A 25,655-nucleotide genomic window follows, 5' to 3' on the forward strand; every position below is an offset into this window, starting at 1 on the left:
TGTTGCACCGCACAGCAACTCACACGCACACTGCAGTGTCCAATAACAACACAAATGTATTAATCATGACAACCACCTGCTCTGCCACTCAAAGCAATGTCCATCACATGGCCATCAACGCGACACATATAGTTCATCACGGTCACCCGACCAGCAGGAGTCACGTGTGTGAGCAGTCCGTGAATGTCGCCGGGCTATGGTGATGCAGTGGTGTGGGTTGGACAAGGGGCGGATGATGATGTCTGTCGTGGAAATCTGTGGAGCGGCACGGAACAAAAGTGGGACGGGTGGCCCAGTGTGGAGCAGGAGCCGCTCGGCTGGGACGAAGGTGGGGAGGAATCCACTGATCCGGTGGAGGCGTGGGGAGGAGGGCGGGACGCCGCGTGAAGCGCGACTCGTGGGAGTGGTGCCAGGCAGAAGGGGCACCTGGGACTCCGTACGCGGGACCCCGGCCGTTGCACCTGGGCTGGGGGGGGATCCGCTGCCCTGCAGGTGGAGCGAGGCCGGGGGGAAGGTGCTCTCGGTCCAGGTGGATGGGACGAATCAATGCGGATGGAGTTGAGGATTCGAGAGGAGGTTTGCGGAGGCGGGGAGGAAGGCGGCTGTTGCGGGACTTGCGGTAACGCTGCCGTGAAGAATAGGGAGCAAAAGACTCGTGTGCCGGGCCCAGTCTGGTATCACGGTGGCGTGGAGGAACCCAGGGCTCTGGTGGAGGTGGAGGCAGGTGGAAAGCAGGGAGCTCCCAATCCTGGGGTTTAGCTTGATTACTCATGGGTGGAGGTGATGGTGCGAGTGGCGGTGGTGGCGATAGTGGCAGTGGAAGCGATGGCAGAATTGGAGGTTGAGGCAATGGCAGGAGTGAAGGTGGAGTCGATGTCAGCAGTGGGGGTAGAGTTGATATCAGTGGTGGAGGCAATGGCCTGAGTAGAGATGGAGGCGATGGCAGCAGTGGAGTTGAGGATTCGAGAGGAGGTTTGCGGAGGCGGGGAGGAAGGCGGCTGTTGCGGGACTTGCGGTAACGCTGCCGTGAAGAACAGGGAGCAAAAGACTCGTGTGCCGGGCCCGGTCTGGTATCACGGTGGGGTGGAGGAGCCCAGGGCTCTGGTGGAGGTGGAGGCAGGTGGAAAGCAGGGAGCTCCCAATCCTGGGGGTTAGCTTGATTACTCATGGGTGGAGGTGATGGTGCGAGTGGCGGTGGTGGCGATAGTGGCAGTGGAGGCGATGGCAGAAGTGAAGGTTGAGGCAATGGCAGGAGTGAAGGTGGAGTCGATGTCAGCAGTGGGGGTAGAGTTGATATCAGTGGTGGAGGCAATGGCCTGAGTAGAGATGGAGGCGATGGCAGCAGTGGAGCCGATGGCCCGATTGGAGGTGTAGGCGATGGCAGCAGTGGGGGCGATGTCCTGAGTAGAGATGGAGGCGATGGCCTGAGTAGAGGTGGAGACGATGGCCTGAGTAGAGGTGGAGGCGATGGCCTGAGTAGAGGTAGAGGCGATGGCCTGAGTTGAGGTGGAGACGATGGCATGAGTAGAGGTGGAGGCGATGGCCTGAGTAGAGATGGAGGCGATGGCCTGAGTAGAGGTGGAGGCGATGGCCTGAGTGGAGGTGGAGGCGATGGCCTGAGTAGAGGTGGAGGCGATGGCCTGAGTGGAGGTGGAGGCGATGGCCTGAGTAGAGGTGGAGGCGATGGCCCGAGTGGAGGTGGAGAAGATGGCCCGAGTGGAGGTGGAGGCGATGGCCTGAGTGGAGGTGGAGGCGATGGAAGCAGTGGAGGTGGAGTTGATATCAGTGGGGGAGGCGATGGCCTGAGTAGAGATGGAGACGATGTCCTGAGTGGAGGTGGAGGCGATGGCCTGAGTAGAGGTGGAGGCGATGGCCTGAGTTGAGGTGGAGACGATGGCATGAGTAGAGGTGGAGGCGATGGCCTGAGTAGAGATGGAGGCGATGGCCTGAGTAGAGGTGGAGGCGATGGCCTGAGTAGAGGTGGAGGCGATGGCCCGAGTGGAGGTAGAGGCGATTGCCTGAGTGGAGGTGGAGGCGATGGCCTGAGTAGAGGTGGAGGCGATGGCCTGAGTGGAGGTGGAGGCGATGGCCTGAGTAGAGGTGGAGGCGATGGCCCGAGTGGAGGTGGAGAAGATGGCCCGAGTGGAGGTGGAGGCGATGGCCTGAGTGGAGGTGGAGGCGATGGAAGCAGTGGAGGTGGAGTTGATATCAGTGGGGGAGGCGATGGCCTGAGTAGAGATGGAGACGATGGCCTGAGTGGAGGTGGAGGCGATGGCCTGAGTAGAGGTGGAGGCGATGGCCTGAGTAGAGGTGGAGGCGATGGCCCGAGTGGAGGTGGAGGCGATGGCCCGAGTGGAGGTGGAGGCGATGGCCCGAGTGGAGGTGGAGGCGATGGAAGCATTGGAGGTGGAGTTGATATCAGTGGGGGAGGCGATGGCCTGAGTAGAGATGGAGGCGATGGCCTGAGTGGAGGTGGAGGCGATGGCAGCGGGGGAGGCGATGGCAGTGGTGGAGGCGATGGCCCGAGTAGAGATGGAGGCAATGGCCCGAGTGGAGGTGGAGGCGATGGCCCCAGTGGGAGCGATGGCCTGAGTGGAGCTGGATTCTTCAGGTGAGGAGCACAGCTCTGCTTGGTGCCGGGGCTGTTTCCCCTCCCCTGCGCCCGCCGCTTTCGTCTCCGCGCCGCGGCCATACGAGCCCAGGGACTCGGTGCTCGGCCGAGACCTCCACCTTTCTTTCTCTGCAGCGCCCGGGAAATCTTCCTCCTTCCGGTCCTCATCCTCATTCTCATCGCTCTCTGCAAAAGTTACGAAAAACATCAACGGCGTCATTAGCTGAATCTCCCTGCTCCGTGTCTGTGAGTGCGTTGTGACCCTGGGGACAGACTTGCGAGTTTGTTTTTTACGTTTTTGAGCCAGGAGGCCAGGATTGGGAAAAACTTGGGCCACTTTTCATCCAGGCAACTGGAGAGCAGCACAGACTAAGTCTTACTTACCAAACATTTAAACTAACAACAGCATACTCTTTGGTATCTTTCGGTAAAATCACGTAGATAGAAAAATAACTAATAAAGTGAAACCTTGGATTGCGAGCATAATTCCTTCTGGAAACGTGCTCTTAATCCAAAGCACTCGTATATCAAAGCGAATTTCCCCCATAAGAAATAATGGAAACTCAGATGATTCGTTCCACAAACCAAAAATACCGTATTCATATAAAAAATATTAATACAAAATACCTTTTTATATTTTTATTATTTAATATAAAGTAATCAAATTTATTAATTACATTTAATCGTGGCTGGTGTGAGGGAGACGAGATAGAGGATGGTTATTGTGTAGGACGACTTTCACTTGCAGTACAGTTACTAAAGAACAGTCACTACACATGGACACAAAATAAAAAAATGCTTTACGCACACACACGTATTCACAACACTACAGTACTGTAGTAAACAGTATACACGTAGTCACAACACTATAGTACTGTAGTAAACAGTATACACGTGGTCACAACACTATAGTACCATAGTAAACAAGATAGGTTCGCACGGATGTTGACTATACGAGTGAGGCACACCGACTGAGACCGAGCATGGGAGACGATTACCCACAATCCCGCAGTATACACGTGGTCACAACACTATAGTACTATAGTAAACAGTATACACGTGGTCACAACACTATAGTACTGTAGTAAACAGTACACACGTGGTCACAACACTATAGTACTGTAGTAAACAGTATACACGTGGTCACAACACTATAGTACTATAGCAAATACAGTATACACGTGGTCACAACACTACAGTACTATAGTAAACAGTATACACGTGGTCACAACACTATAGTACTGTAGTAAACAGTATACACGTGGTCACACTATAGTACTATAGTAAACAGTACACACGTGGTCACAACACTATAGTACTGTAGTAAACAGTATACACGTGGTCACAACACTATAGTACTGTAGTAAACATTACACACGTGATCACAACACTATAGTACTGTAGTAAACATTACACACGTGGTCACAACACTATAGTACTGTAGCAAACAGTGTACACGTGGTCACAACACTATAGTACTATAGTAAACAGTACACACGTGGTCACACCACTATAGTACTGTAGTAAACAGTATACACGTGGTCACAACATTATAGTACTATAGTAAACAGTATACACGTGGTCACAACACTATAGTACTATAGTAAACAGTATAGACGTGGTCACAACACTATAGTACTATAGTAAACAGTATACACGTGGTCACAACACTATAGTACTGTAGTAAACAGTATACACGTGGTCCCAACACTATAGTACTATAGTAAACAGTATACACGTGGTCCCAACACTATAGTACTATAGTAAACAGTATACACGTGGTCACAACACTACAGTACTATAGTAAACAGTATACACTTGGTCACAACACTATAGTACTGTAGTAAACAGTATACACGTGGTCACAACACTATAGTACCATAGTAAACAGTATACACATGGTCACAACACTATAGTACTATAGGAAACAGTATACACGTGGTCACAACACTATAGTACTGTAGTAAACAGTATACACGTGGTCCCAACACTATAGTACTATAGTAAACAGTATACACGTGGTCACAACACTATAGTACTATAGTAAACAGTATACACGTGGTCACAACACTATAATACTATAGTAAACAGTATACACGTGGTCACAACAATATAGTACTGTAGTAAACAGTATACACGTGGTCCCAACACTATAGTACTATAGTAAACAGTATACACGTGGTCACAAGACTATAGTACTGTAGTATACAGTATACACGTGGTCACAACACTACAGTACTATAGTAAACAGTATGCACGTGGTCACAACACTATAGTACTGTAGTAAACAGTATAGACGTGGTCACAACACTATAGTACTATAGTAAACAGTATACACATGGTCACAACACTATAGTACTGTAGTAAACAGTACACACGTGGTCACAACACTATAGTACTGTAGTAAACAGTATACACGTGGTCACAACACTATAGTACTATAGCAAATACAGTATACACGTGGTCACAACACTACAGTACTATAGTAAACAGTATACACGTGGTCACAACACTATAGTACTGTAGTAAACAGTATACACGTGGTCACACTATAGTACTATAGTAAACAGTACACACGTGGTCACAACACTATAGTACTGTAATAAACAGTATACACGTGGTCACAACACTATAGTACTGTAGTAAACATTACACACGTGATCACAACACTATAGTACTGTAGTAAACATTACACACGTGGTCACAACACTATAGTACTGTAGCAAACAGTGTACACGTGGTCACAACACTATAGTACTATAGTAAACAGTACACACGTGGTCACACCACTATAGTACTGTAGTAAACAGTATACACGTGGTCACAACATTATAGTACTATAGTAAACAGTATACACGTGGTCACAACACTATAGTACTATAGTAAACAGTATAGACGTGGTCACAACACTATAGTACTATAGTAAACAGTATACACGTGGTCACAACACTATAGTACTGTAGTAAACAGTATACACGTGGTCCCAACACTATAGTACTATAGTAAACAGTATACACGTGGTCCCAACACTATAGTACTATAGTAAACAGTATACACGTGGTCACAACACTACAGTACTATAGTAAACAGTATACACTTGGTCACAACACTATAGTACTGTAGTAAACAGTATACACGTGGTCACAACACTATAGTACCATAGTAAACAGTATACACATGGTCACAACACTATAGTACTATAGGAAACAGTATACACGTGGTCACAACACTATAGTACTGTAGTAAACAGTATACACGTGGTCCCAACACTATAGTACTATAGTAAACAGTATACACGTGGTCACAACACTATAGTACTATAGTAAACAGTATACACGTGGTCACAACACTATAATACTATAGTAAACAGTATACACGTGGTCACAACAATATAGTACTGTAGTAAACAGTATACACGTGGTCCCAACACTATAGTACTATAGTAAACAGTATACACGTGGTCACAAGACTATAGTACTGTAGTATACAGTATACACGTGGTCACAACACTACAGTACTATAGTAAACAGTATGCACGTGGTCACAACACTATAGTACTGTAGTAAACAGTATAGACGTGGTCACAACACTATAGTACTATAGTAAACAGTATACACATGGTCACAACACTATAGTACTATAGGAAACAGTATACACGTGGTCACAACACTATAGTACTGTAGTAAACAGTATACACGTGGTCCCAACACTATAGTACTATAGTAAACAGTATACACGTGGTCACAACACTATAGTACTGTAGTATACAGTATACACGTGGTCACAACACTACAGTACTATGGTAAACAGTATGCACGTGGTCACAACACTATAGTACTGTAGTAAACAGTATAGACGTGGTCACAACACTATAGTACTATAGTAAACAGTATACACATGGTCACAACACTATAGTACTATAGTAAACAGTATACACGTGGTCACAACACTATAGTACTGTAGTAAACAGTATACACGTGGTCCCAACACTATAGTACTATAGTAAACAGTATACACGTGGTCACAACACTATAGTACTGCAGTATACAGTATACACGTGGTCACAACACTACAGTACTATAGTAAACAGTATGCACGTGGTCACAACACTATAGTACTGTAGTAAACAGTATAGACGTGGTCACAACACTATAGTACTATAGTAAACAGTATACACATGGTCACAACACTATAGTACTATAGTAAACAGTATACACGTGGTCACAACACTATAGTACTGTAGTAAACAGTATACACGTGGTCACAACACTATAGTACTATAGTAAACAGTATACACATGGTCACAACACTATAGTACTATAGGAAACAGTATACACGTGGTCACAACACTATAGTACTGTAGTAAACAGTATACACGTGGTCCCAACACTATAGTAATGTAGTAAACATTACACACGTGGTCACAACACTATAGTACTGTAGTAAACAGTGTACACGTGGTCACAACACTATAGTACTATAGTAAACAGTAAACACGTGGTCACAACACTATAGTACTATAGTAAACAGTATACACGTGGTCACAACACTATAGTACTGTAGTAAACAATATACACGTGGTCACAACACTATAGTACTATAGTAAACAGTATACACGTGGTCACAACACTATAGTACTGTAGTAAACAGTATAGACGTGGTCACAACACTATAGTACTGTAGTAAACAGTATACACGTGGTCACAACACTATAGTACTGTAGTAAACAGTATACACGTGGTCACAACACTATAGTACTGTAGTAAACAGTATAGACGTGGTCACAACACTATAGTACTGTAGTAAACAGTATACACGTGGTCACAACACTATAGTACTGTAGTAAACAGTATACACGTGGTCACACTATAGTACTATAGTAAACAGTATACACGTGGTCACAACACTATAGTACTGTAGTAAACAGTATACACGTGGTCACAACACTATAGTACTGTAGTAAACATTACACACGTGATCACAACACTATAGTACTGTGGTAAACATTACACACGTGGTCACAACACTATAGTACTGTAGCAAACAGTGTACACGTGGTCACAACACTATAGTACTATAGTAAACAGTACACACGTGGTCACACCACTATAGAACTGTAGTAAACAGTATACACGTGGTCACAACATTATAGTACTATAGTAAACAGTATACACGTGGTCACAACACTATAGTACTATAGTAAACAGTATAGACGTGGTCAACAAAACTATAGTACTATAGTAAACAGTATACACGTGGTCCCAACACTATAGTACTATAGTAAACAGTATACACGTGGTCACAACACTATAGTACTGTAGTAAACAGTATACACGTGGTCCCAACACTATAGTACTATAGTAAACAGTATACACGTGGTCACAACTCTACAGTACTATAGTAAACAGTATACACTTGGTCTCAACACTATAGTACTGTAGTAAACAGTATGCACATGGTCACAACACTATAGTACTATAGTAAACAGTATACACGTGGTCACAACACTATAGTACTATAGTAAACAGTATACACGTGGTCCCAACACTATAGTACTATAGTAAACAGTATACACGTGGTCACAACACTATAGTACTGCAGTATACAGTATACACGTGGTCACAACACTACAGTACTATAGTAAACAGTATGCACGTGGTCACAACACTATAGTACTGTAGTAAACAGTATAGACGTGGTCACAACACTATAGTACTATAGTAAACAGTATACACATGGTCACAACACTATAGTACTATAGTAAACAGTATACACGTGGTCACAACACTATAGTACTGTAGTAAACAGTATACACGTGGTCACAACACTATAGTACTATAGTAAACAGTATACACATGGTCACAACACTATAGTACTATAGGAAACAGTATACACGTGGTCACAACACTATAGTACTGTAGTAAACAGTATACACGTGGTCCCAACACTATAGTAATGTAGTAAACATTACACACGTGGTCACAACACTATAGTACTGTAGTAAACAGTGTACACGTGGTCACAACACTATAGTACTATAGTAAACAGTAAACACGTGGTCACAACACTATAGTACTATAGTAAACAGTATACACGTGGTCACAACACTATAGTACTGTAGTAAACAATATACACGTGGTCACAACACTATAGTACTATAGTAAACAGTATACACGTGGTCACAACACTATAGTACTGTAGTAAACAGTATAGACGTGGTCACAACACTATAGTACTGTAGTAAACAGTATACACGTGGTCACAACACTATAGTACTGTAGTAAACAGTATACACGTGGTCACAACACTATAGTACTGTAGTAAACAGTATAGACGTGGTCACAACACTATAGTACTGTAGTAAACAGTATACACGTGGTCACAACACTATAGTACTGTAGTAAACAGTATACACGTGGTCACACTATAGTACTATAGTAAACAGTATACACGTGGTCACAACACTATAGTACTGTAGTAAACAGTATACACGTGGTCACAACACTATAGTACTGTAGTAAACATTACACACGTGATCACAACACTATAGTACTGTGGTAAACATTACACACGTGGTCACAACACTATAGTACTGTAGCAAACAGTGTACACGTGGTCACAACACTATAGTACTATAGTAAACAGTACACACGTGGTCACACCACTATAGAACTGTAGTAAACAGTATACACGTGGTCACAACATTATAGTACTATAGTAAACAGTATACACGTGGTCACAACACTATAGTACTATAGTAAACAGTATAGACGTGGTCAACAAAACTATAGTACTATAGTAAACAGTATACACGTGGTCCCAACACTATAGTACTATAGTAAACAGTATACACGTGGTCACAACACTATAGTACTGTAGTAAACAGTATACACGTGGTCCCAACACTATAGTACTATAGTAAACAGTATACACGTGGTCACAACTCTACAGTACTATAGTAAACAGTATACACTTGGTCTCAACACTATAGTACTGTAGTAAACAGTATGCACGTGGTCACAACACTATAGTACTGTAGTAAACAGTATAGACGTGGTCACAACACTATAGTACTGTAGTAAACAGTATACACGTGGTCACAACACTATAGTACTGTAGTAAACAGTATACACGTGGTCACACTATAGTACTATAGTAAACAGTATACACGTGGTCACAACACTATAGTACTGTAGTAAACAGTATACACGTGGTCACAACACTATAGTACTGTAGTAAACATTACACACGTGATCACAACACTATAGTACTGTGGTAAACATTACACACGTGGTCACAACACTATAGTACTGTAGCAAACAGTGTACACGTGGTCACAACACTATAGTACTATAGTAAACAGTACACACGTGGTCACACCACTATAGAACTGTAGTAAACAGTATACACGTGGTCACAACATTATAGTACTATAGTAAACAGTATACACGTGGTCACAACACTATAGTACTATAGTAAACAGTATAGACGTGGTCAACAAAACTATAGTACTATAGTAAACAGTATACACGTGGTCCCAACACTATAGTACTATAGTAAACAGTATACACGTGGTCACAACACTATAGTACTGTAGTAAACAGTATACACGTGGTCCCAACACTATAGTACTATAGTAAACAGTATACACGTGGTCACAACTCTACAGTACTATAGTAAACAGTATACACGTGGTCACAACACTATAGTACTGCAGTATACAGTATACACGTGGTCACAACACTACAGTACTATAGTAAACAGTATGCACGTGGTCACAACACTATAGTACTGTAGTAAACAGTATAGACGTGGTCACAACACTATAGTACTATAGTAAACAGTATACACATGGTCACAACACTATAGTACTATAGTAAACAGTATACACGTGGTCACAACACTATAGTACTGTAGTAAACAGTATACACGTGGTCACAACACTATAGTACTATAGTAAACAGTATACACATGGTCACAACACTATAGTACTATAGGAAACAGTATACACGTGGTCACAACACTATAGTACTGTAGTAAACAGTATACACGTGGTCCCAACACTATAGTAATGTAGTAAACATTACACACGTGGTCACAACACTATAGTACTGTAGTAAACAGTGTACACGTGGTCACAACACTATAGTACTATAGTAAACAGTAAACACGTGGTCACAACACTATAGTACTATAGTAAACAGTATACACGTGGTCACAACACTATAGTACTGTAGTAAACAATATACACGTGGTCACAACACTATAGTACTATAGTAAACAGTATACACGTGGTCACAACACTATAGTACTGTAGTAAACAGTATAGACGTGGTCACAACACTATAGTACTGTAGTAAACAGTATACACGTGGTCACAACACTATAGTACTGTAGTAAACAGTATACACGTGGTCACAACACTATAGTACTGTAGTAAACAGTATAGACGTGGTCACAACACTATAGTACTGTAGTAAACAGTATACACGTGGTCACAACACTATAGTACTGTAGTAAACAGTATACACGTGGTCACACTATAGTACTATAGTAAACAGTATACACGTGGTCACAACACTATAGTACTGTAGTAAACAGTATACACGTGGTCACAACACGATAGTACTGTAGTAAACATTACACACGTGATCACAACACTATAGTACTGTGGTAAACATTACACACGTGGTCACAACACTATAGTACTGTAGCAAACAGTGTACACGTGGTCACAACACTATAGTACTATAGTAAACAGTACACACGTGGTCACACCACTATAGAACTGTAGTAAACAGTATACACGTGGTCACAACATTATAGTACTATAGTAAACAGTATACACGTGGTCACAACACTATAGTACTATAGTAAACAGTATAGACGTGGTCAACAAAACTATAGTACTATAGTAAACAGTATACACGTGGTCCCAACACTATAGTACTATAGTAAACAGTATACACGTGGTCACAACACTATAGTACTGTAGTAAACAGTATACACGTGGTCCCAACACTATAGTACTATAGTAAACAGTATACACGTGGTCACAACTCTACAGTACTATAGTAAACAGTATACACTTGGTCTCAACACTATAGTACTGTAGTAAACAGTATGCACGTGGTCACAACACTATAGTACTGTAGTAAACAGTATACACGTGGTCCCAACACTATAGTACTATAGTAAACAGTATACACGTGGTCACAACACTATAGTACTGTAGTATACAGTATACACGTGGTCACAACACTACAGTACTATAGTAAACAGTATGCACGTGGTCACAACACTATAGTACTGTAGTAAACAGTATAGACGTGGTCACAACACTATAGTACTATAGTAAACAGTATACACATGGTCACAACACTATAGTACTATAGGAAACAGTATACACGTGGTCACAACACTATAGTACTGTAGTAAACAGTATACACGTGGTCCCAACACTATAGTACTATAGTAAACAGTATACACGTGGTCACAACACTATAGTACTGTAGTATACAGTATACACGTGGTCACAACACTACAGTACTATAGTAAATAGTATGCACGTGGTCACAACACTATAGTACTGTAGTAAACAGTATACACGTGGTCACAACACTATAGTACTATAGTAAACAGTATACACATGGTCACAACACTATAGTACTATAGTAAACAGTATACACGTGGTCACAACACTATAGTACTGTAGTAAACAGTATACACGTGGTCCCAACACTATAGTACTATAGTAAACAGTATACACGTGGTCACAACACTATAGTACTGTAGTATACAGTATACACGTGGTCACACCACTACAGTACTATAGTAAACAGTATGCACGTGGTCACAACACTATAGTACTGTAGTAAACAGTATAGACGTGGTCACAACACTATAGTACTGTAGTAAACAGTATACACGTGGTCCCAACACTATAGTACTATAGTAAACAGTATACACGTGGTCACAATACTATAGTACTGTAGTAAACAGTATACACGTGGTCCCAACACTATAGTACTATAGTAAACAGTATACACGTGGTCAAAACACTATAGTACTATAGTAAACAGTATACACGTGGTCACAACACTATAGTACTATATTAAACAGTATACACGTGGTCACAACACCATAGTACTGTAGTAAACAGTATACACGTGGTCACAACACAAGCAATCGTCTTCAGGTGAAATAATACAGCAGGCGGACTGCTGAGACAGGAAGAAATGTAGCGAGAGAGCTACTGCAACCAAAGGTTACACTATATACGTTTGTGGTGGGATTTGCAAGTAAATGTAAGATCGCAGAGCAAGCATACCCCGGCTAATCCCTCGGCTACTCCGAGGGGGAGTGGGAGCGGAGGGGCTGCCGTAACGGGCGAGATAGTGGGGGTGAAATTTACAGAGGGTACAAGCTGATAGAAAGAGGATCAAACTCAGCAAACTTAGAAATGTAATGCAACTCATTGAGTCGGCCAACACAACAAATAATACTTTGCCTGGTTGATCACCGTCCTTCTCTGCTTGTGTGTCTCCCTGTGTGTGGGGAGCGGTGGTGCAGCTGTTAGCGCTACGCTGCGCTATGAACCTGGCGACCCGGGTTCGATTCCCGCTCACGGCCAACACCAGTGACGATTATCTGAACCGGTCCCGGGCCTCCCCTAGGTCGACTCAGCCTCAAATGAGTACCTGGTGCGGTGTGTAAACATCGCCACTAGGGAGACAAAGGCGGTCGGGCGTGGTGCTGGCCACCCACCCCCTCGTGTACTGTTCCGGCCTTCACAGGTGCTCGCTAACAGCACTTGCCCCTACAGTCTGTTCAGGCTATACGGGGGATCTTTGTGTCTCCCTGTCTGTGTTTGGTCTCTCTCTCTCAACTTTAGTTTCACCTGATGACGACTGCTTGAGTTGCAATCGAAACGTCGTATTCTATTATTTTGTTTATTTTTTTCTACGTGACTTTACCGAAAGACCATTGAGTAACAACAGTGTTTTTACGAATCACAGCTAAGAGACAAACAACATTATATTTTCTATTAAACATAACATTTTAATAACATGTTAAAAAATACTTTAAATCTCATCACTGCTCCTCATACTCAATCCGTGATCAGTGCCGGATTATCCTCGGAACAAAATAATCATTAGCTGTGGGCCCCGCACTTTCAAGCGCCCCGCGCTAAATGATCTCACCCTATAAATCCCCGTTCAGTGATTCTGTACTTGCTCTATTACTATAGTAAAATTACAATTACTTTACTATGCAAGTTAAAAACTTCGTGCTTTATAATTGTGTTTTTTTCATTTATTCTGGGCACCTTTATAATATAAGCTACAGGACCCGCACGAGCTTAATCCGGCACTGTCCGGGATACTGTTCCAGTGCCCAACCAGGCTGTTGAAGACACCGTGAGTGGAGTTGAGGGGGATCGGTGGAGGTGTGAAGGGGGTGAGTGATGCCGACGGGCTGCGAGGGGGTCATCCGAGAGGGTGCCCAGTGGGGAGATGAAGCAATGAAATCGCTCCACGTGCAGGTGCTGGGTGGATTACTGCACAGCGGCATCGTGGGAGGTGGCGACGGCTCGTGGAGGTCTCTACCCACTAGTGGATTGACCATGGCTGATGGTGGTGATGATGATGGATGTTGCTCACTCACTTGGCGACGTATGAAACGCCAGAGATGCACGGCGATGTGCAGGGTGTTCAGCAGCATGGTGGAGCTGATGGCCTCCTTGCAGCCGCTGTACAGCTGACCTACAGCGTGGAGCAGAGCAGGGAGCGCGCTGTCCACTATGGCCTGGCAGCTGCTGCTCAGCTCACCCATAGCCTGCAGGAGGGCAGGGAGCACGCTGTCCACAATGTCCTCACTGTGGCTACTGAACATCGGTCCCCAGGTGGCGACCCCTGCTGATGCAGAGACGTTCTTCACGAGTCCCGAGTAGTTGATCGTGGTGGTGTTGGAGCCGTTAATGTCCGAACCCCCACGCCGAGATCCTCCGAGGAGCTCCACCATCGGCTGCGTGAGCAGCAGAACCACAGTGAGGACAGCCGTGAAGATCGCCATGGTGGTGGTGGTGGTGGCGAAGGTCTCTGAAGAACTCGAAGTGGAGGAGCAGCGTGGGGCGAGGTGGTTGCCTCTCCAGGAGCCGACTCCACTCTGACCTCTGCCGTGACGTCACCGGGCCATGACGTCACCGTGACGTCAGAGGTTTCCACGGCTCTTACGTCATTATAGCATTTGGAACGTGGCTGTGCAATGGAACATCAACACGTGATGCACTACAACACTGTATTGTTTATAGAATTGTAATACAATACTAATTATTCACATCTGAGACAGAACATCGGCAGAGGAGGGAGCCTCACTCCTCACTTCTCCCAACCAGCTTAAAAGTCGCTACGAATCTTAACAGCGTTCATTGAAGCTCTGTGGATGTGTAGGCCTTACTTTAACATATATTTCTGTGACCAGTCACAAGCTAATCCCTTAGCTATTTCAATGCTAAATTACTAGTTGCCTCCGTGGATGTGTAGGTTTTTACTTTAACATAGCCATTTCCGTGACCAGTCACAAGCTAATCCCTCAGCTATTTGCACAAGTTAATCCCTTAGCTATTTCAATGCTAAATTACTAGTTGCCTCTGTGGATGTGTAGGTTTTGACTTTAACATAGCCATTCCTGTGACCAGTCACAAGCTAATCCCTTAGCTATTTCAATGCTAAATTACTAGTTGCCTCTGTGGATGTGTCGGTTTTGACTTTAACATAGCCAATTCCGTGACCAGTCACAAGCTAATCCCTCAGCTATTGATATGTAAACCCCTTTGTCAAGGTGCCTTACTTCTCCCAACCAGCTTAAAAGTCGCTACGAATCTTAACATCGTTAATTGAAGCTCTGTCGTCCCGACAGTACTGTACCTTTCACCTAAAGACGGCCGCTTGCGTTGTGGCCAAAACGTCGTGAGAATTTTATTGTGTTTTTTTATTATTTTATTCTCATTCTACGTGACTTTACCGAAAGAACCAAAGAAAATAAAATAATAAAGATATAAAACAATAAAATTCCCCAAATCAAAATTCATATACTGTTGATTTATTCACTCCATCTCCGCAGTGGACACTGCCGATTGTGTTCCTTCCTTAGCTCCCATTCCCACGTTAGTCTCGACCACCGGCCGTCATCACTTCAAGTTGTGTGTCCTGCCTCACCCCACCTTTCTAAACTAAAATTACGTCCTTAATTATATGAAGTCATATGAAGTCCAATTGACTTGTCCGTCTTCCAGTATCAGTGTAATTCTTAGGATGTGCATCATCTCTACGCTTCCTTGTGCATTTCTAAACATTGGTTCTATTTTCCGTTTGTGATGCATCTGTTTGAAAAAAAACGTTCTGCTTAAGGCATATGCCTCAGTTACGTTTCATTATTAAGTTAAGATAACAATAAGCACTTTGTTCTGCCCTGATACACCTCTCTTAATCATTTTCATCCGTCTTCCCCTTCAACAACCGCCCTACGTGTAGATGCACTTCTGTGTTTTCAAGGCTGTGTCCCTGTTCTTTTTGCGTTCAGTTTGTTATTCCCCCGCACCTCCAGTAAAGCATGGTTGGCTGCGTACGGTGCGAAAGAAGTTCACCATGCAAACATACGCTGCGTTGAAAAATGATTCTACTGACTGCAGACCAATCCTGGACAGAGTTCTCAATACGAGTGCAATATCGAGGGTACAGATCAATACCAACTGAACACAGATGCTAATTCATGGACGGGTGGCAACTCTAGCCATGCCCATGCAAACATACACAACATCTTGACCATGAATCGCCTATGCGGCAGATTAAATGTCAAGCATTATACATTGAATTTCGATCTACTTTTGTTCGTTTTGATTTATTTTGGCGCAGTTTCAAGTAAGTATTTTTAATAGAATTATTGTATTGCCATTTACTGTATAATTGTGATAATAGACCAAGCACTGAGACATTGCCCAGGGTTGGTCTACAATCGAAAAGGTTGCAACCCCATAGCACACCCTCATGTGTTCCAGTGTTAACACATCGTATGTTTGTATCTTGAAATTCTTTCGCACCGTACGTAGCCCACCGCTCCCCCCACCACACACGTGCACAGCAGCTCCAGAGAGCGACTTTTGGGTCAGAGGTAGCCGCATTGTACTGGGGCCGTCCATAAATGAGGGGGGGGGGGGGTTGAGAAATGTGACGTCACATCAAAATGCGCAACTTTAAATAACTATAGACAACACGTTCTACGTAATTAAATAGACTTTTTAATAAATATTTTCTCCTACAACATCAGAGTGCAGCGCCACATTAAATAAGCACCACGATGACAATAGTTTAAAGCGATATGAAGCATGCTTTATTTTGGGGGGGGGCACAGCTTTGTACCGTCATATTTGAGGGGGGGCTCTGACTCTTTGTGACGCCGCGTGACGATGGGAGGGGGGGTCAAAAATCGTCTAAAATCGCGTGACGTCATTTATGGACGGCCCCCACAGCGTGAAATAGCGCAACAAACCGAACCCGCGTACAGCGAGGGAAGCCGTGGCTGGTTTATCATTCATTAATCTCCAGTTCAGTCACAAACGAATCTCTTAGAGCCGAAGGCGCGATTCAGTATCACGTTGGCATGCCGTGTCAACCCGTACGGGGTTACCCCGTATTGGTGTACAGGGAGATTGAGTTCTCAGGTCCATACGGCTTACTAGAGCCGTTTCAAAACGGGCAAAACAATGTTTTGTGTTTCTCCCCTTGTGATGGGATTTTGTAGGATGAACGTTGAGATTTGTAAGGGGCACGGGGTGACCAATAAGGTCTGAATTGGTCTGTAATAAGAGAGGCAATGGTTAGGGGGTGACAGGTGTGCGTTGGCACTGCGTGCCACGTCGCGTTGTCATACAGCTGACACTCCGATGAGCAATGATTCGGCGACGCACGGTGCCAAAGGGGCCGTCCATAAATGACGTCACGCAACTTCTGACGATTTTTGACCCCACCCCCCCATTGTCACACGGCTTCACAAAAAGTCAGACCCCCCCCTCAAATATGACGTCACAAAGCTCTGGCCCCCCTCCCACCAAATAAAACATGCTTCAAATCGCTTTAAACTATTGTCATTGTTGTGCGTATTTAATGTGGCGCTGCACTCTGATGTTGTAGGAGAAAACATTTATAAAAAAGTATATTTAATTAAGTAGAACGTGTCGTCTATATTTACTTAAAGTTGCGCATTTTGATGTGACGTCACATTTCTCACCCCCCCCCTCGTCACACATCGTCACAAATGTCTGATCGCCCCCCCCCCCAGGTGCGTGACGTCATTTATGGACGGCCCCAAAGACGTTCAACATTCGTGCGTATCCGCCGTGATGTGGGGCGAAGTAATATTCTAATCTTATTATCCGCGATGCCTGCAGGATTAGCTTTTTTCTTCTTCGTCTTCCAAAGCAGATTATTAATGAGAATATTGATGGAATTTCCCCCAGTGCATGTTGGCTGGGGAAGGGCTGTTTAAGACCCGCGGTGAACCCGCTCATCTCCACGTATCGGCATGAAATGATAAAATCGCAGATTTTCGGAAGCGCGTTCGTTTCAAGTGGATGCTTGTTGTCAACACCGCCATATTGACAGCACTCGCAATCATCCCATACTCAATTGAAACTCTTCTTAAGTAATTGCTTATTGTGTTTAGTTCCTTGTCCTTATCTCATACCTCCGATTAGCACGGTGGGCTACGTATGGTGCGAAAGAATTTCAAGATACAAACATACGATGTGTTAACACTGGAACACATGAGGGTGTGCTATGGGGTTGCCACCTTTTCGATTGTAGACCAACCCTGGGCAATGTCTCAGTGCTTGGGCTATTATCATAATTATACAGTAAATGACAATACAATAATTGTATAAAAAATACTTACTTGAAACTGCTCCAAAATCAATCAAAACGAACAAAAGTAGATCGGAATTCAATGTAAAATGCTTGACATTTAATCTGCCGCATAGGCGATTCATGGTCAAGATGTTGTGTATGTTTGTATGGGCATGGCTAGAGTTGCCAACCGTCCGAGAAATAGCATCTGTGTTCAGGTCGTATTGATCTGTACCCTCGATATTGCACTCGTATTGAGAAATCTGTCCAGGTTTGGTCTGCTATCAGTAGAATCATTTTTCAACGCAGCGTATGTTTGCATGGTGAACTTCTTTCGCACCGTACGCTGCCAACCATGCTTTAATGGAGGTGCGGGGGAATGACAAACTGAACGCAAAAAGAACAGGGACACAGCCTTGAAAACACAGAAGTGCATTTGCACGTAGGGCGGTTGTTGAAGGGGAAGAGGGATGAAAATGATTAAGAGAGGCGTATCAGGGCAGAGCAAAGTGCTTATTATTATCTTAACTTAATAATGAAACGTAACTGAGCCATATGCCTTAAGCAGAACGTTTTTTTCAAACAGATGCATCACAAACAGAAAATATAACCAATGTTTAGAAATGCACAAGGAAGCGTAGAGATGATGCGCATCCTAAGAACACCACTGATACTGGAAGACGGACACGTCAATTGGACTTCATATGCAAATTAAGGACGTAATTTTAGTTTAGAAAGGTGGGGTGAGGCAGGACACACAACTTGAAGTGATGACGGCCGGTGGTCGAGACTAACGTGGGAATGGGAGCTAAGGAAGGAACACAACCGGCAGTGTCCACTGCGGATATGGAGTGAATAAATCAACAGTATATGAATTTTGATTTGGATAATTTTATTGTTTTATATCTTTATTATTTTATTTTCTTTGGTTCTTTCGGTAAAGTCACGTAGAATGAGAATAAAATAATAAAATGACACGATAAAATTCTCACGACGTTTTGGCCACAACGCAAGCGGCCGTCTTTAGGTGAAAGGTAACTGTCGGGACGACAGAGCTTCAATTAACGATGTTAAGATTCGTAGAGACTTTTAAGCTGGTTGGGATAAGTGAAGCACCTTGACAAAGGGGTTTACATATCAATAGCTGAGGGATTAGCTTGTGACTGGTCACGGAATTGGCTATGTTAAAGTCAAAACCTACACATCCACAGAGGCAACTAGTAATTTAGCATTGAAATAGCTAAGGGATTAGCTTGTGACTGGTCACAGGAATGGCTATGTTAAAGTCAAAACCTACACATCCACAGAGGCAACTAGTAATTTAGCATTGAAATAGCTAAGGGATTGGTTTGTGCAAATAGCTGAGGGATTATCTTTATTATTTTATTGTTTCCCTTCTACGTGACTTTACCGAAAGAACCAAGAATATAGTATATGAATTAGATCATTTATTTATTTTGCTAACTTTACAATTAATCGTACATTTTAATTGTACTAGTTTAATGTCTTCAGGTTTAGTTTCTAATTCTCTAGGATAAAACAAGTTATTTTGTCAAAAAGAATGACGTTAATTGGCGCATACATTGAAAGTGCAATTTTAAATGAACCGTGTCAGTCTTCAAATACTGTTCTGGTTATTCCCACCTTGTTGGTGTCCCTATTGTCTCCTGCACCCACTAACAACGGAGTTATTGTTGGGATGGAGAGAAGCACAGCCAGCAGCCAGCCAGGAAACTCGAGACATAGAATATATTAATAGCAGCATGACTTACACTGCTACAGCAGCGAGGTGGTCATGTAACTATTTACATTCTCTGTGTCGCAAACATTAAATGGCAACTAATCTTTCCGTGGTACGCTTGTCCCCACGATTTGAGGACCAATTCCTTAGCGAAGGATTTACTACCAATTGAAGGATGATACAAGTGAAATGTGAAGTGGTAAGATTGATCTTAGATCATTGCAAGCCAATCCCAGATTCTGAGTGCGGAGTGACTCGGCAGGGCCGACGGCGTGAGCCTGGCACCTTGGGAGTTGTCATGGTCAGGGAGCAATGAGGCCGCGTTACCGGTTGTCTTAGTTTTGGGGAATTCTGTCTCCAGAACTCTGATCCACAGTAACGATGAAACAAACACAATGTAGAAAAAAGAACAGTTGCAAATGTTGCAGGAAATTGAAAGGCATTTTATTACAAAAATCATTACCATTCACACAAACAGTATAGTATTATAGTAGTTCGAAAATTAGACTGTAGAAAATAGTCATGTGTAATGATGAAAAATACTTGAATATAACATTTATCATTATCTTATTAGAATATATGAACGTGTAATGGCAAATTAAAACGATGCGATACGATTTGACAATCCTTTACAGCGATACACTTAATCCAGTGAAGTTGAATGTGAACGCTGAAACACGTAAATATTACTGAACATATCGTGAATAGAAAAAAACTGATTTAACAAAATATCCATGCAATTAAAACATCAATGAAGCAGGTTGCTGGAATGGATGCTCCAGGCGCCACTCTAAGCGTGAGTGGTGCCAGTGGACTGAGAGGCCGTGCCAGGAGTCGCTGTTGCTGGCTGCTCAATGACCACCACCCTCTCGGCCGCTGCAGGGAGGGCGCGGCGCTGAGCCTTGAACTTCAGCTTCCCATCTTCAGTCAAGCAGCAGCTCACGCTCTGCGGGTCCACGTCCCTGGGCAGCTGCGTCTCCCTGTGGAACTCCTGGCAGCTGTGACTGTAGCTGCCGATGCTGACTTCTCCGCTCTTCACCTTGCGCCGTCCGGCCACCGCCAGCTTGTCTCCAGACACCTTCACGGCCAGGTCCTGTGGGGAGAAGTCCTGCACGTCCAGGGACGCGACAAACCCGCCTCCCTGCTCCTGTGGATCTTAATCTGGAACCCACTGCTCACGGCCGGCTGCTGCAGCAGTGCATCTCCGAGGCTGCCCGGAGCCCGCGTGTGGCTGCTGAGCTGATCGACTCCACGGAAGATTCTCTCCATCCTCTCGATCTCGCTCCTCATGTCTCGCTGCAGCTGCTGGAAAATACTTTGACCGCGGGGGTTCCAGACCGGCCAGCCTGGCCAGACGCTCCTCTCCATCACGTGCATCGCAGGGAAGTAAACACTGAGGGCCATGCTTGTTGATGTGCTTCACAGTGAGGCTCGCTTCAGTTGTGAGCGCTGCTCCCTCCTCCGCCGATGTTCTGCCAGTGCAGCTACAGGAGCTGCTTTTATAGCCCTGGCAGTAGCTATGAGCAGATGCCAGGGGGAGCCAGAAGCGTCCAGAATGACGCAGCTGCTCCCAGGGCTTCCCTCATCCACAGCAAATAGCAGTGACTCATACCTGGGGTTCAGCTGTGTGACGCCTTCTCTAAACTAAAAATGATATTTCCATTGGAAACAAGCAGGCAAGACACAACTTTAATACACTATAGTACACCAGGACAGTGATATTTTGAAATGTACATATTGTCAATGAGAAAACGTGGTGTGCATTTGTGTCATTCCTTCACGTAAAGTCCTGGTCACAAAAGCAAAGTTTATGGGGAATAATAATACCCATTTTATATAGTTTTGAGGCATAAGCAATTAGAAAATAACACTTACTACCCAGGAACAAAAATCGTGTTACATAGTGAATTATCAGTGCAGAGCGAATTCCATGGCAGTAAACTGCTCACAGACTGCAGCCCGAGACACGAGTCACGCTCTTGGGAGCAGCTGCGTCATTCTGGATTCTTCTGGCTGCCCCTGGCATCTGCTCGTAGCTACTGCCAGGGCTATAAAAGCAGCTCCTGTAGCTGCACTGGCAGAACATCGGAAGAGCAGGGAGCAGCGCTAACAGCTGAAGCGAGCCTCACTGTGAAGCACATCAACATGGAAGCATGAGATGTCCTTAATTAACGCTAAGACACATTAATCAAAAACGCTAAAACACCTATTAGCAACATCAGTAAGGATGAGCGCTTTGAGCTTCCTCAATTAAAAAAAAGAGAGGACATCGTCATCCTCTCAGCCGACAAGGGCAATGTCACTGTCATCATGGAAAAAAAAACACATACAATAACAAAATTCAGGACCTACTGAATGATTGTAGCTATACCAAAGTCAATAGAGATCCCACCAACCGCCTTGTTACAAAAACCAACAATATCATCACTGATTCAACATCTTTAATCGAACCAACCAAGCGGCTTTCCTTAAAACCCTCTGCTGCTAGACCACACAGATTTTATGGCTTACCAAAAATCCATAAAGAAGATACACCACTTCGTTCTATCATCTTCATCATTAACTCACCCACCCACAAACTGGCCCGATTTCTGTCTGAGACCTTACAACCATTCACTGGTAAGACCACCTCAGCTGTACTTAAATCAGCTCACTTGGTATCGTTAATTAAGGACATCTCACTATCTCCAGGTGATTTGCTTGTCACTTTCGATCTAGTATCGTTGTTTACCAAAGTTCCTGTGCCTGACACCATTACAATCATTGAAGATGTGGTCCAACAAGGATTGAATGCTGATGTACCGGCCCTGGTTAGACACTGCCTCACCAACACTTACTTCACCTGGAATGGAACATTGTACAAACAAGTTGAAGCTACCCCGATGGATTCGCCCTTATCTCCAGTTGTAGCCACTGTTTTCATGGAAAAATGTTTTGAGACGGATGCCATCCAGGCATCCACCCTACGGCTTTGTCTAAGAGATACATAGATGACACGTTCGTCATCTGGCCACATGGCCTACCAGCTCTGGGCCAATTCTTCAACCACATCAATTCCATACACCCAGCCATCAGATTTACCATGGAGGTGGAAAAAGATGGAAAGCTACCCTTTTTGGATATCTTAATTAAAAGGAGACCTGGCGGTTCAATGAGCCACTCTGTCTACAGGAAAGCTACCCATACAGATGCTTACTTGAAACCGGATTCCCACCACCATCCATCCCAGAAGAACTCCCTCATCAAGACTCTATACCATGGAGCCCAATGCATTCCGACCAGGAACACATTACCAGTGAACTCAAACACGTACACCAGGCTCTCAGGGCTAATGGTTACTCCGACTACACAATCCGCAAAGCCATCACTCCAGTTATGAAGAAGGATCCTCTTGTGGAGCCACTCAAAACCATCACCTTACCCTACATTGCAGGGGTCACTAAAACGATCTACAAAATCCTGAATAAACACAAGATCCAGGTCCGATTCAACACAGTACATAAAATCCGTGATCTGGTTCCATCTGTAAAAGATGCTCTTCCAGACATACAGTACCCGGGTGTTTACAAACTAAAGTGCCTCTGTGGTAGTAGCTACATTGGAGAAACCAAACGACATATCTCGGACCGCATCCGCGAACATAAAGCAGACTTGAAACACATTAGAACGAACTCCTCCGCCGTGGCAGATCACTGTTATAATTCAGTGGGCTCACATGACATTGACTTCTCAAAGACGGAGGTTCTGTGCAAGCCAACCGGCTACCATGAGAGATTCGTTCATGAGGCTATCCACATATACAAGCACAGAGACAATTTCAACCGAGAAGATGGATTCTGGCTTAGTAACCATTGGAAAGATGTTTTAAACCATTGCGGTTCTTAATTAATAATTTTATGGTGATCTTCAGACGGCAGCTCTTTCACTGGCATTGACTCTTAATACTTCTCACACCACGGTTAATGGTATGGTTTATAACATGATTATAACAGCGCCTCGCAGCTGTTTCTCTCCTCCCTCTGTTCCGACCATGGATGGACACATCAGTCTGAACGGGGCTGGTAGCTGTCCGTGGTGCTGATGTGGAGGGTAAGAATCCACCCATTTTTTCGCCATATAGCATCGTGATATATAACGACTTATTGTTGGTAGCTCAGCTGATTGGAGAATATATAGAGTTTATTGTTAACATTGAGGTAGTTTATATTTTAGTTTTTTTTCATCTGTTTACTATATGGTATTCATTATATAGTGTAGTGCATACCCAGTTGCTGTTATGAGCTTTGCTTATTGAAGAATATATTGAGTACATTTATTATATTGATGTAATTTGGACTCAGGTTTTTTCACATCGGTTTACTGTATGATATTTGAGTTGTTGCATCCCCCTTTTTGCATCCTTGTACGAGGTGCCTCGGTGGATGTGTAGGCTTTGACTTTAACATAGCTATTTCGTTGACCAGTCACAAGCTAATCCCTCAGCTATTCAATGCTAAAATCTCTTGTTTGATTTGTACTAGGTGCCTCTGTTGATGTGTAGGCTTTGAATTTAACATATCTATTTTTGTGACCAGTCACAAGCTAAATCCGTCAGCTATTTCAATGATAAATTCTCCTGTTTGATATGTTAACCCCTTTGTCAAGGTGCCTCTCTTCTCTCAACCAACTTAAAAGACGCTACGAATCTTAGCAGCGTTCATTGGAGCTCTGTCGTCCCGACAGTCACAAGCTAATCCCTCAGCTATTCAATGCTAAATTCTCCCGTTTGATTTGTACTAGGTGCCTCTGTGGATGTGTAGGCTTTGACTTTAACATAGCTATTTCTGTGACCAGTCACAAGCTAAATCCATCAGCTATTTCAATGATAAATTCTCCTGTTTGATATGTTCACCCCTTTGTCAAGGTGCCTCTCTTCTCTCAACCAGCTTAAAAGACGCTACGAATCTTAGCAGCGTTCATTGGAGCTCTGTCGTCCCGACAGTTTTTTGTTCCTTCACCTGAAGAAGGCCAATTGTGTAGTGGCCAAAACGTCGTGAGAATTTAATTGTTATATTTTATTATTTTATTCTCATTCTACGTGATTTTACTGAAAGAACCAAATAAGATGAATCCTTGCAGTCACGAAAGCTTCAAATCGAAAAATGTCCTTAATTAACGCTAAGACACATATTAATCAAAAACGCTAAGACACCTATTAGCAACATCAGTAAGTATGTGCGCTTTGAGCTTTCTCAATTAAAAAAGAGAGAGGGCATCGTCATCTTCTCAGCCGACAAGGGCAATGTCACTGTCATCATGGAAAAAAAACCATACAATAACAAAATTCAGGATCTACTGAATGATGGTAGCTGTACCAAAATCAATAGAGATCCAACCAACTGCCTTGTTACAAAAACCAACA

The 25,655-nt window shown here is 43.6% G+C and overlaps 1 protein-coding gene across 1 annotated transcript in view; it reads right to left on the reverse strand.

Annotated features, from left to right (window-relative positions):
• Positions 1-1,063: 1,063 nt before the first annotated feature.
• LOC142906373 (uncharacterized) overlaps positions 1,064-25,655 on the reverse strand; it is a 74,754-nt gene continuing 50,162 nt past the window's right edge. The window contains exons 2-3 of the mRNA XM_076054031.1: positions 14,279-14,429; positions 1,064-2,797 (exon numbers count right to left, since the gene is read on the reverse strand). Coding sequence (XP_075910146.1) covers positions 1,161-2,797; positions 14,279-14,429 — 1,788 coding nt within the window. The 3' untranslated portion in view covers positions 1,064-1,160. The remainder of the gene's footprint in view (positions 2,798-14,278; positions 14,430-25,655) is intronic.

This window comes from Petromyzon marinus, chromosome 64 (genome assembly GCF_048934315.1).
Source record: "Petromyzon marinus isolate PM22_M1 ecotype Great Lakes invasive population chromosome 64, UKy_Petmar_22M1.pri1.0, whole genome shotgun sequence".
In the NCBI taxonomy this organism is placed as follows: domain Eukaryota; kingdom Metazoa; phylum Chordata; class Hyperoartia; order Petromyzontiformes; family Petromyzontidae; genus Petromyzon; species Petromyzon marinus.